At 62.9% G+C, this 12,551-nt stretch overlaps 1 protein-coding gene across 1 annotated transcript in view; it reads left to right on the top strand.

The window, feature by feature from the left end:
• Positions 1-12,225, top strand: part of ADGRA1 (adhesion G protein-coupled receptor A1) — a 36,273-nt gene extending 24,048 nt beyond the window's left edge. Inside the window, exons 6-7 of the mRNA XM_078435038.2 lie at positions 9,048-9,146; positions 9,670-12,225. Coding sequence (XP_078291164.2) covers positions 9,048-9,146; positions 9,670-10,873 — 1,303 coding nt within the window. The 3' untranslated portion in view covers positions 10,874-12,225. The remainder of the gene's footprint in view (positions 1-9,047; positions 9,147-9,669) is intronic.
• Positions 12,226-12,551: the final 326 nt, after the last annotated feature.

The following is a 12,551-nucleotide window of genomic DNA, read 5'->3' as shown; positions in this document are numbered from 1 at the left end:
CTTGCTTCACAGGCAGAAGGGGCAGGGGGCTGTCTGGGGTCTGACCTTGTCCATGAGGGCTCCACTCTCACAGTGCACCCACCTCCCCATCACCTGGGGGTGGGGCTTTGCTGTGTGGGCCTGGGGACACACACGTTCAGCCCCTCGCAGTTGGCCGGGGGAGGTGTCTCCTAATGAAGCCGGCCTCCCTGCTGTGATTTTCGAGATCCTCAGGGCCAGTTCCCAATTTAGCTGCCTGTGATTATGCCCTAATTTTGCAGCCTCTCCTGGCCTTTCTGATACAGTGCACCAAGGTAGGTCACTATTATTTAAAGCCTGCCGGTAGTGTTTCTACCTGAAGAAAGCTGCACTAAAACCCAGGCACTCACGCTCTAGACGCCGCGAGCCCTGTGGTGAAAGGCGCTAGCTGGCCCGTTCACCCAACATGCAGCTGGTGCCGAACTGGACCGCCCGGCCCGGTGGGGGGAAGGTCCCGGGGCTGCCTCTGCAGGAGCCCCTTCCGCGACGGCAGTGTGTATGCTGAGAGACGGCACAGATCGGCACTTGCTCTCGGCTTCTCCGCCCCTTTGTCGCGGCCGCGGGAGCCCCCAGGAAGCCCATGCAGGGCCCAGGTGGGAGGCTGTCCTGCATGGGGGCAGGGGCTCCAAGGCCGTTGGCGAACCGAGCCGGACCCACCCCGGCTGATGCCCGTAGCCTCCGGTGACCCCGCGATGCCACACGGGGGGGGGGGGGGGGGGTAGAGGTCCTGCTTCACAGGCCGAGCTTCAGAAGTCAGGACCGCTTCTCAGGCAGAAGTGGCCACGCGCCCCCGGGGCTGGCACCACCAGGGCGAGTCCCGGCAGGCGGCACTGTGGTGTTTCTACGTGGAATCTTGGAGCGTCCCGGCCTCACGCTACATGTCAGGGCACATTTCTGGACGGGACCCCAGGCAGAGTCGTGTGCACACACACTGTGCCCTGTGCTCGGCATAGACATCGCTCTGGGTCTCTGCGTGAGCCCCGGGGTCTCGTCAACAGCCCCCCTCCAGGCACCAAACCCATGTGGCTGTCGCCGCCACTCGCCCTCGGTCGGAGCAAGCCGTGGGTGACTGTGCCGCGCATCTCCAAGGGTACGGTGGCTTTACCAGCAGCACACTCAGACAAGTGTGTAAGTGCTCTGTGGTCTCCGACGAAACCATCGATCTGGTGGCACGGAGTGCTAACCGGACCCGGAGATGGGCGTCTCTCAGATGGATCCCGGGTCGGGGCGGCGCCTGGGGCCGGGTCCCGCAGCCCCCACACCTGCCCACGGCATACGCGTGGTCCTCAAGCTCACTTGGGCTGCGTCTCCTCGTGCCCACGCGTGGCCTGGACGAACTCCCCCGGCACATCGAGGGTGCTCTCCTCCCTGAGTGCCACAGGGCGGCCCCAGGGCCAGGCAGTCCTGGGGGACGCTCTTCAGGAGAGGAGATGCCTCTCGTGGGGGTGGTTTAGTCGGGTCCAGAAGACCCAAGTGGTCAGCCCCCGGAGGGGTCCTGGGCCTCTTTCTGTGACTGAGCGAGGCCGCACCAGCCTGCGGGCCGGGGACCACGCTCCCGTTCCCCTCCTGCCCCTCGCCTCCCTGGCCTGCGTGAACGTCCCCTCGGGCAGGGCCCACCTGGTGGTCGGCGGCAGGCTATGGGACACACTCCAGAAGAGAGAGAGGCGTCCAAGGGCTCGGAGTCTGCAGAAGCCGGGCCCCAATTCTGGACTCAGCCGGATGCCTGGGCCCTTTGGTCTCCGTCCCAGCAGGGCCTGCGGGATATACTTAGCGCTCAGCCTCCTCCATGAAGACTTGTTGCCCGTCCAGGGAGGAAACGCACTAAAAGCCGCCAAGGAAAGGCACTGAGGGGCGTGCAGGGAAGACGCCCGGAAGAGAGGCCACGAGGGTGTAACGGCCGCCAAGCAGAGCACCAAAGGGCTCCTCGCGTCCGGGGGCGTCCGAGCGGGCTCCCAGGGCCTCGGGCTCCCCGCCTGGGCCGCCCCCCCAAGGCTGCAGCCCACTCCTAGCCCATCCATCCCCCAACCCGTTCCCACAGCTGCCTGTCTCCTCCTTCAGAACCCAGGAGGGCCTGGCAGCCAGGACCCCACCGAGAATCCCAAATATTCTCCTGTCCCTGCAACTCACCTGCAGGCTGGTGACTGTCACGCCCAATGGCAGTGCCTCTGGCTGTGCTGGGGCGGGTGGGGGGAGAAGGTCTCAAGTACGGCTGGCCAGTGGACAGAACTGTCCAGGAGGGCGAGGTGGGCTCACTGCCCCCATCCGGCTGTTGGGACCCCGTCACGTGTCCCCTGCTGGCTCTGAAATCGGGGGCTGGGGGCTGCGGGGAAACTGTCTGCTGTGCCCGGTCTCTCCTGTGGCCCCCGAGACGCCGTCCGGCATCGCTCACGGATGGAGGCAGGTGCCCGGGTTCTAAGGTCAGGTTTTCCCGCAGCTCCGGAGGCTGCGAGGCTCACTGGACACACACGCACACGGAGGGAGCCCTCAAATGGCCCGTTTATAGCATCAAGGCCGGCTCAGCAGGGCTGGTGGCAGGAAAGTTCACGTCTGGCAAAGCATCGCTGACAATAGATGCTGGTGAGTGGCGGGATGTGTGGCACCAGAGACGCATCCTCCTGGGCCCTCACAAAGAGGGACACCGCCACGGAGGCCCTGCTCCCCTGCGTCCACGGCTGCCTGTCCTCTGAGAGGCAGACAGACACCTGTGGACCCCGTGGACCCCTGGACCCCCAGCACAGGCACCACCCCGGGGAGCCGGCCGCAGATCAACGCGGCCCCCATGCCCCCTGCCCCAGGTGGCTGGGCCCGGGGCCACCACTGACAAGCGCTGCTTTGGTGGCAGAGAGGGAGTGAGCCACGGATGGGATCGTGGAAGGGGTCGGACTGTGCCGCAGCCACACCTGCTGACCTCGGCCGACCCTGACACAGGCTTCCGGATCATTCTCTGGTCTCTACCTCCAGAACTCCCGGGTTTGCCCTTTCATTAAAAGCCCGTGCCCGCTGCCTGGACTTCTGCCGTGTCCCGGGAGCTGGTTCGTTCCTGCTTCAGCCCTGGTTCCCGTCGGCCGCAGGCGAGTCAGGTGCCCACGTAGGAGCCGCGCTCGCTCTGCCCGGGCCACGGCTCCGGGAGACACCTGCTCCTTTCTGGAGTGTTTGTCTTGTTTTAGTAGAACATTTACACCAAAAAATGCCAAAAACATGCGTGCGAGCTTACGAAACTTGTCACGTGCCTTCAGGGGGAGAAACGGAAGCTTCCCCTGCCAGACGCCTCCAGGGTTGTGCCCACTTGCAGCCCACACCCCCGTCCTGGCTCTTGACTTCTGTCTCTTTCTATGGCTTCACCAGCCAAGTGTGAGCCCTCAAACTCCAGTTTTGTCTGCAGGGACTCTGAGCTGTGTATATCTCGCTCGCTTTGTGTTGTTTCTACCTGGTTCTTCCACTGCACCGTCCACGTGACGTCCACGTTGCCGTCTCGCCGACTGAGCTGGGCTCGGGCCCAGGGCTCGGCTCAGCCGCCCCTTCCTGCAGCCCGGACGCCCCCGCTGGCCCTGAGATCTCGCCCGCACAGGCTCCCCCACTGCCCGCCTGCCCTCGACTCACTCTGTCCCCTGCCCCAGCTGGGACCTGCTCCCTGTGGGCACCGGGCTTTCTCTCCGTGCACTGCCTGTTCTAGCCCCTTTCTCATTTTCTGTCGGGCCGTCTGTCTTTTCTCGGTGAATTAGAGGAGTTCCTTGTACGCGCCTCACATGAGCCTGTGGCCGCGTGTGTCACAGATAGCTTTTCCCGCTCACAGCAGCTAGAAGCGTGTTTGCGCTTCAACGAGCCTGATCCTCCCCAACCCACCTTCGCATCCAGCTCGGTAATTCCCCCTCCCAACCCGCGTGGTGCGGTGGTGACATCAGAGCAGAGTGTGGCTGGGAACCTACATGGCAAGGTGGTGACATCAGAGCTGTGTGTGTGGCTGGGGACCCATGTGGCGGTGGTGGCATTGGAGAGGTGTGTGTGGCTGGGGACCGTACTCTCATTCTGCTCCTGATGTGACTTAAAACAGCACGCTATTTCATTACCGTCCTGGTGGTCAGAAACCCGGAACCGGTGTCCTGGGCCGCGTCCAGGTGAGGGCAGGTGGCTCCTCTGAGGCTCCAGGGGACACACGTGGTCTTGCCTCTTCTGGAGGCACCACGCTCGTCGGGGGCCTTCCTCTGACTCACAGCCAGCCATGCAGCGTCTTCCCTCCTGTCTGACCTCGACCTCCCTTTACGAGGACCTCTGGGATGATATCAGGCCACCCGGGTCACCTGGACCTTCCCTATCCCTGTATCTGTCCCTAACCCTAACCCTAATCTCTTTACCGTGCAGGCGGCACAACCCCGTTCTGGGGGCCAACGTTAGCCCATGGCAGGGACAGACTTCACATACCTGGACATGCACATCACGTGCCCCGCTCCACTGACCCCGCGTGACCCCTGGGCCGAGTGTCCTTGGTTCAGGCCACCACTGGGCTCCCCGATCTGCCCTTCAGTGGGACACTGTCCCCGTGCTTCTGGGGGAGCCCAGGCCAGTCGGGCAAGGGCCCCCCTCCACCCTCCTCCCCAGGTGCCTGCATCCCTGGGCCCTGTGCGTGTCCAAGGGCCTCTCGGGGTCCAGCGTGGTGCCTCGGGGTGGCAGCTGGGGTCCCACGGAGGGTCAGCTTCACCCTTCTTTCTAAAAACGTCCCCCTAGAGGAAGAGACAGGTCTGGTCCCTGGGAGCCACGTGAGCTCCCAGAATCCCAGCTGACTTGCCCTGTGTGGTCCGTGTGGGGACACAGAGCGCAGAGACGTGGCTGGTCTTAAACGTGCCAGTGTCTCCTGGGGTCACATCAGGGGACGTCCTACAGTGAACAGGGGTTTCAGTGCCACCAGAGCTGGCCGGTCAGCGACAATGCTGGATGGGACGCCCAAGATGGGACTGGGCTTCATGCCTTATGGGGCGGGTGTGGCTGGAGTGCACTGGTGACCAGGCCCAAAGGGTCCCCGGCCACCGGGCGAGCTGAGGCTGGTACAGGGCAGCCCACCTCGGGGACGGCCAGGGCCCCGCAGGTGTCCCGCATGCCCACGCCGCTGGCAGTGAGAACGGCCATCCCAGGTGGGGCACCCGAGGGGCCACCGGCACCCTCTGCCCACACAGCCGGTCCGGCACCAGGAGCCCAGCTCCCCGGCGGTCCTGTGGGCTGGCGACTTGGGGCTGGAGCCGCTCGGGCAGAGGCAGGGAGAGCCCCAGCCGAGGACGAGGCGGCTGCCGGCCTGAGGGGCCCGGCCGGAGGCAGTGGGGGCTGTATCACCCTGCAGGATGTGTGAGCCAGGAGGGCTTGGAGGACAGTCCCCCTGAGCCAGGGGTCCCCTGGGAATGGTCTGTGGCCACTGGAGCTGGACAGGAGTCGAGGGGGCCACACTGGCCTGGGGGGACCACAGGGGGCTGTCCAAGGCAAGCCACCCACGTGGGTGCAGCTTAGCAATGCGGCCCCTTTGTCTTCCCAGGACACAGAGCGACGCGCTGGGGGCTGCTACTGCTGCTGGAGCAGGGCGAGCGCCACGCTGCTCCCGTCTCGGCGCTCCCACGTCACCTCGTGCACTTCCTCGTGCATTAAAGGGGACCTCCTGGCCGGAACCCCAGGATCTCTGTCTCCGTGGAGGGTGGAGGCACGGCTCGGGGGACGGTGACTTTCTGCAGGTTCCAAGGGGCTCTCGAGCCTGGTCAGCCCTGGGAGCAGAGCTGCCGCAGCCAGTCGTGGCAGGCGACGTCACATGACGTCACGCGTCCCAACCGGCCGTGGACTCAGCCCAGGCCGGCGCCTTTCTCCGTACTATAGGCTCTGGACCCCAGGCCAGGTCCCCAAGCACACGCTCACCGGCGGCATTTTCCTCCAGCCATCGAAAGCAGTCGGGGACATTTCCCTCTCAGCTTTGCCGAGCTTGGCTCACTGCCCCGCCTTTTGTGCTGTGCGGGACCTCACAGGGTATCTCCGCCTCCACCCGCCTCGCTCTGGCCCCTGGGCCGGCTGCTTGCAGGCCCGGGAGAGGCACGCGGAGCCCCTGCCTTACGTGCCGCTCGGCAGACCCAGGAGACTCCGTCCAGGCCGAGCTTGCTGAGATTTTTCATGACGAACGTGTATTAAATTCTGTCAGGTGTTGTTACTGCATCTACGAGCCAATCGTATGTCCCTACTGTGCTCCACGACGAACTACGTCGATTTTATGAAGAACACGCTTTGCATTTCTGCGATAAACTTACTTGTGATATTTTATCCTGTGCATTAAGTCCTCGATTCCATTTGCTGATACACTGTTAGAGGGGCTTGTGTCTGTTCAGGGGGACACTGAGGGCAATTCACTCTTTTCTCATGCATCTGTCTGGTTTTCCTACCGGCTTCTGCTGCCCTGTAAACTGAGTCAGGAGGTGACCCTTCTTTATTTTCTGGAAAAGCCTGTAGAAGATGGATCGGTGTCATCTCTTCCTTAGACGCGTGACCATACGCACTGCTGACGCTCGAGGGGCCTGGAATCTCCTCTGCTGGATGTTTGTGAATGTTGGAACCAACCATTTTACCAGATACAGAGTATTCTGATTTCCTAATTCTTGTTTCGATCTGGCTGATTTCTATTTTTTTCAAGGAATTTGGCCACTTCATCTAAGCTGCTGAAGTAATGGCCACGGCTGTTTACAAATCGCCGTCCCCGCCGCATGGGAGTCTGGTTCCCTGTGGCCCCACTTCCTGTCAGCCCGGGCAGGCGGGCACAGGGTTGTCGATTTTCTGCGGAAATCGACGCTTGGCTTGCTGTTTTTCACTATTGCTTGCTGTCTGCTCTCCTCCATGTCGTCTCCTTCATTCTGGTGACTCAGTTTACCCTGCCCTCTTCCTTTTCTGCCTCGTCGAGTGGAGCCCTGGGTAGTGAATGTCAGGCCTCCCTGTTTTTCCCACAGAAGCATTTGCTGCTATGAATGTTCCTCTGAGCCCTGCATCCCAAAAATATGTTGTTCCCTTTCTCGTCGTGTTTAAGACGTTTTCCAGATTCCCTCGTGACGTCTTTTTAGACCCACGAGTTATTTAGAAGTGTGCGGTTTCACCTGCAGGTATTTGCGGTTTCCCTAGTTTCCTCACTGTTATTAATTGTTAATAGGACTTCTTGGAGGTCAGGCCACATGCTCTGGATGATCACAACCCTCTTAACCTGATCGAGGTTTGTTTCGTGGTGCACACGTCATCCGCCACGGTGAGCAGACCGCGGGTACGGGGCACGAACGAGCGTCGTCAGTTACCGGGTGTGATGGTCCAGGAAGAGCATTTGTGGGGAAGTGATTCATATCATTGTTCAAATCTTCTATTTCTCTACCGATTTCTCGCCTAGGTGCCCCAGCAACTGCTAAGAGAGGGGAGTTTAAATCGCCAGCCGTGATTTTGGAGTTGTCTGTCTTTCCCTTTACTTGTGTCCCTTTTTGCCTCCCATATTTGAATCTTTTCTTGGGCCGCACACGTGTGCGCCCGCAGTGTCTTCCCGTGAGCCACACTGATATCGCCATAACACGGGCCTCTTCAACTCTTCCCCTTGAAGCCCTTCTTCCCTGGTATCAGGGTGGCTGCCACAGCCTTCCTGGGCCCCCGTCTCCATCAACGTCCAGAGGCTCTGCAACTCCGCACGGAAGGTGCTCCCGCCACGGACAGGGCGGTCTCAGCATGCCGTGGCACACCTGCCCGGCCCACCTCTGCGTGAGCTGGGGCATTCCGTCCCGGAACGCTGGGCGGAGTCAGGTCTCCATTCCACCACCTGTCTTCTGCTTTTACTTCTTTTTTTTTCCTTCTCTTCCTCTTTTCCTGTCCTATTTTCTTCTTTCGGATTATTTTTTTTAATGTTTTACATTTCATTTTAATTTACCTATTAACTTTTCCCTATCAATGTTTCGTATTGCCGCGGGGATTGATGTGCACCAGCTCTCCGCACTGTCTTTGGTCTGACAGGTGTACGCGTCCATGTGAAAGGTATACAGAGATCCCGCCCGTGAGGCTGTGCCCCCGCCATCTCGGTGCTAAAGACACAGCATCTGCTACTCAACATGGATTATCAACTCCCCTAGGCAGCATTAGAATCTTTCTTTAAGCAATCATATATTTTTTTAATCAAGAAGAAGGAAGACCTTTTATATTTGCCCCAACATTTGGCATTTCTGGCGTCCTCCATTCTTTTGAGTTTCCATCTGGTGTAATAGCCCTTTAGCCTGAAGGACGTCACTCAGCATTTCTTGAAGGTCAGCTGGCAACAAATTCACTCAGTTTTATTTTTGTCAGAAAATGTCTGTATCTGTCCTCGTTCTGAAGGACGTGTTCTCTGCATAGAGAACTCTGGGAGGCACAGAGTCCCCAGGTCACCCTGCTCCCACCCACAGTCCTGGGACCTAGGCCATTCCCCTCATCCAGGAGGGTGGCGCCCACTCCCTGTGGTCACCATGAGCTGGTGCCTTGGTCACCGTGGCCCCCATGGTGCACTCGGTGGCCAGGCGCTCGTGGACCGTGTGCTTGGCCGCTCCTCACGTTCCCAGGAGCCAGCTCACTGAACCGGGCACTAGAAGGCCCTCAGACGGAGCCGCTGGCTGAGGCCCCGCTGGCAAAAAGGCCAGGCCAGGCCCAGAATGGGGGTCAACTTCTATCCAGATGGGTCCCTGACCTGAGGGGAGTGGGGGTCACAGGTCAGAACTCCCCCCCCCAAGGAACTGAGAAGCCAGGCTGCCAGGCGGTGCACAAAGATGTGAGGTGGGGAGGGACAGGGGAAGGGGAGTGGAGGAGGGGAGATGCTGGGAGGGGAGGAGGAGGAGGGAGGAGGGAGAGGAGGAAGGGGGAGGAGCGAGGCCGGCTCTGGTGGGGGCTCCCCTGTTGGGTGGGTGTTTGTCAAGGACATGGGGCCCCTCCTTTTCGGGAGGAGAGCTAGGACAACAAGGTCGTTCTTGGGGGGCTCAGCCGGTTTCTCAGACCATGAGCGGGTTTCTCTCCTCTTGTAGGTTCTACCTCATCAGTGGAGGGGTGCCCTTCATCATCTGCGGGGTCACGGCCGCCACGAACATCAGGAACTATGGGACAGAGGATGAGGACGGGCCCTAGTGAGTATCTCCCCGTCAGTGGAGGACGCCCCAGCCCCCCCCGCACCCCCCCGAGGCCCGGAGCACCGCGCTGTGGGGGGTGCCCAGCAGGACCACCGCCTGCCCCCCACATGTCCCCCCCGCCCGCCAGCAGACCCCTCCCGGACACTGAGGGCCACATCTCCGGGGCCAGCTCAGAGCGTGGACAGGTCAGGAGCAGCACCCGGCACTCGGGCCCTTCCGGTCGTGCCCCCAGAAGGTCGGCCCTGCTCCCTTGGGGCTCCGGCACTGGGTCTGAGGCCTTCCGGGACAGGGAGAGAAGGTGTCACCGAAGAGAGGTGGGCGTGGGCCCCCCACAGCCCCAACTGCAGGCGGTCCGGGTGCCGGCAGGGTGGCGGGCACGGCCGAGTCTGCGTCCCTGCCGTGTGAGAGGCCTCACGCGCTGCAGAGAAAGTCTCCCCGTGAGCTCTGGGAGGCAGGGACCGCGGGGCCGCCGGGCACTTGGCCCCAACGCCACGACTCACTGAGCCCTCTCCTCCCGCAGCTGCTGGATGGCCTGGGAGCCCAGCCTGGGCGCGTTCTACGGGCCGGCGGCCTTCATCGCGCTGGTCACCTGCGTGTACTTCCTGGGCACCTACGTCCAGCTGCGGCGCCACCCAGAGCGCAGGTACGAGCTCAGGCCGCGGGCGGAGGAGCAGCGGCGACTGGCAATGCGCGAGGCCGGCCACAGCCCCGGGGCTCCGCCCGGCACGCCGCCCGCCTGCGACACCCTGGCCGCCTCACTGCTCCAGAACGAGCACTCACTCAAGGCCCAGCTGCGGGCCACCGCCTTCACGCTGTTCCTGTTCACGGCCACCTGGACCTTCGGGGCGCTGGCCGTGTCCCAGGGCCACTTCCTGGACATGATCTTCAGCTGCCTGTACGGCGCCTTCTGTGTGACGCTGGGGCTCTTCGTGCTCATCCACCACTGTGCCAAGAGAGACGACGTGTGGCAGTGCTGGTGGGCCTGCCGCCCCTCCCACGGCATCGCCACGCTCGGCGCCCACCCCACGCTCGACACCAACGGGGACGCGCTGGGACCCGTGGCCTGCCGGCGGGACTCGCCGCATCCGGGCAAACCGCGGGGCTTTGGCCCCCCCCCCGCCGGCCACTGCAAAATGACCAACCTGCAGGCGGCCCGGGGCCACGTCAGCTGCCTGTCACCGGCCACGCCGTGCTGCGCCAAGATGCACGGTGAGCGGCCGACAGAGGACGCGGCCCACGTCCATGTGCACGAGGAGGACCCCTTTGGGCACGACCCGCACCTGCACGGCTGCCTCCAGGGCAGAACTAAGCCCCCCTACTTCGGCCGCCACCCGGGGGCCGCAACGCAGGAGTGCACCTACCACGTCCCGTCCAGCCCGGACGGCAGCCCCCGCAGCTCGCACACGGACAGCGCCCCCAGCTCGCTGGAGGGCCCGGTGGGGGCACACGCGCTGGCCTGCTGCGCCCAGGGCGACCCCTTCCCCCTGGTCAGCCAGCCCGAGGGCAGCGACACGGCGCTCTACGGCTGCCCGCGGAGGCCAGCCAGGGCGGTGGCCCACGGCCCGGCCCACTTCGAGATGCTCCGGAGGACGCAGTCCCTGCCCTTCGGCGGGCCCGGCCAGAACGGGCTGCTCCAGGGAGACATGTGTGAAGTCCTGTCCTTCAGCGCGGACGGCACGGGCAACATCCGGACAGGGCCGTGGAAGAACGAGACCACCGTGTAGCAGCCCCTGGCGGTCCCGCCACGTGAGGCCGGTGGGGCGTCGCCCCCCACAACCTCCTTCTCTGCGAAGGACCCACGCGGGAAGACGCCGTGGGTCACTTCCGCGTCCACCGGCCCTGAGGTCAGACAGGCCGTCCGTGTCTCAGTCACTGGCTTTCCAACCCCCGTGCCCAGTGTCCGGGCCGGCCCGGGAACAGAGCAGGGGTTCCATCAGGGGAATCACCCTCGGCGCCTGGCATGTGCCCCATCTGCCCCACCGGCCCGGTCACGGCAGAAGACGTGCCACCCACGTCTTCCAGTGGCCGGTGTGTGTTTCGTCGAGCTTTGTTCCAAGGCGCAGGTGGGCCTGCTACTGCCCGGTACAGGGTGCTCTGGACCTGGGCCGTCACCACCAGCCTCTCCGCCAGCCACCGTCTGAGGCAGAAGGCCACGTCGGCGCCTCTGCTCAGCACCTGTCCTACCTGCGGCCCCCACAGGCCCAAGAGCGTCACGGACGCCGGGGCTTGTCACCACAATCCGGGAGCGTGTGGGAACCGGGGCGGGGGGGGGGGGGGGGGGGCGGGCTGCCACTGTTCTCCAGGGCGCCGGCTGGGGCCTTCGAGGGGGCCCGCGCCTTCCGAAACGCCCCAGTGTCCTTCAGCAGACTTGACCGTCAAAGCCAGCCACTGTTGGGACCATACCCCGCCCCAACGAGGGCATTTGGGGCCATAAAGTTCCCTGCCCTGAAAAGAAGGGGCTGGCATTTCCGTGAGCACCTGGGCACAAGCCCGGACTCGGTTTTGGTGAGCCTTGTGTGCAGTAAGGGGCCCGTCCCCGGGCAAAGGAACATTCTGAGGAACACGTGTGTGAGACTGTGCACGGCCGTTCTGCGGCACACATACGCGCACGTGTGCACACGCACGTACACGCATACCACACACCGTGCACACAGAGTTCACGTTGCCCAGACATCCGAGCACCGGGTCCCACTGCATAGCCGTCATCTCCGTGCCTCCTCCGTGTGCCCCGCTGTCTGGGCAGGGGTGCTTCACCAGGAGCAGGCCCTCCTAACGCACGCGGGGAGGCGAGGGGGCGTGTCGGGGGTCCCCAGGGCCAGCAACGCTCAGTATCTGAGCACAAGGAGCCTTGCTTCCCAGGATTCTTGCAAACCTGACAATGTTCTGGACCAGCCACAAACCCCGCGTGTCCTCACAGGTCAACCAGATGGGCAACCAGATGACCGCCGGGCAGTTTCTGTCTCTGTCCAGCCTGCTCGCCTGCTTCCGTAGCCGATAGGAGCCAGAGGCCCGACGCTGTGCTGTGTACACGCTGTAGATGCAGAACCTCACACGAAATACAGTATTTTGCACTGTTTGCCTTTGTGAGGCTGGTTAATGGCACCCGCGTCCGTCTCTCATCCGCGAGGGGGCGGGCCCGCCTCAGTGCGTGGCTCCCGCGTCTGCGCCGGGACCCAGCCGGGACCGGGGAGCCCAGACAGGCTGTTCTCCCTGGACACCCCGGTCCTCTGGAGGCACCCACCGTGGTCCTTTCTGCCCCCAGCAGCCCCAGCAGCTCCGCATTCAAACCAAAGAAATTCAACACTAAACATTAAACCTCGTGTGTTTCAGTATTGATTCGGCCTCCTGAGTCCACTTGGGACAGTGTTGTGACATATCCCATCCGCATGTAATGTTCTCAGA

This window comes from Panthera onca, chromosome D2 (genome assembly GCF_046562875.1).
Source record: "Panthera onca isolate mPanOnc1 chromosome D2, mPanOnc1 haplotype 2, whole genome shotgun sequence".
Classification (NCBI taxonomy): domain Eukaryota; kingdom Metazoa; phylum Chordata; class Mammalia; order Carnivora; family Felidae; genus Panthera; species Panthera onca.
Note: the sequence above shows the minus strand (reverse complement) of the source record. Positions and strands in the feature narration are given on the sequence as shown.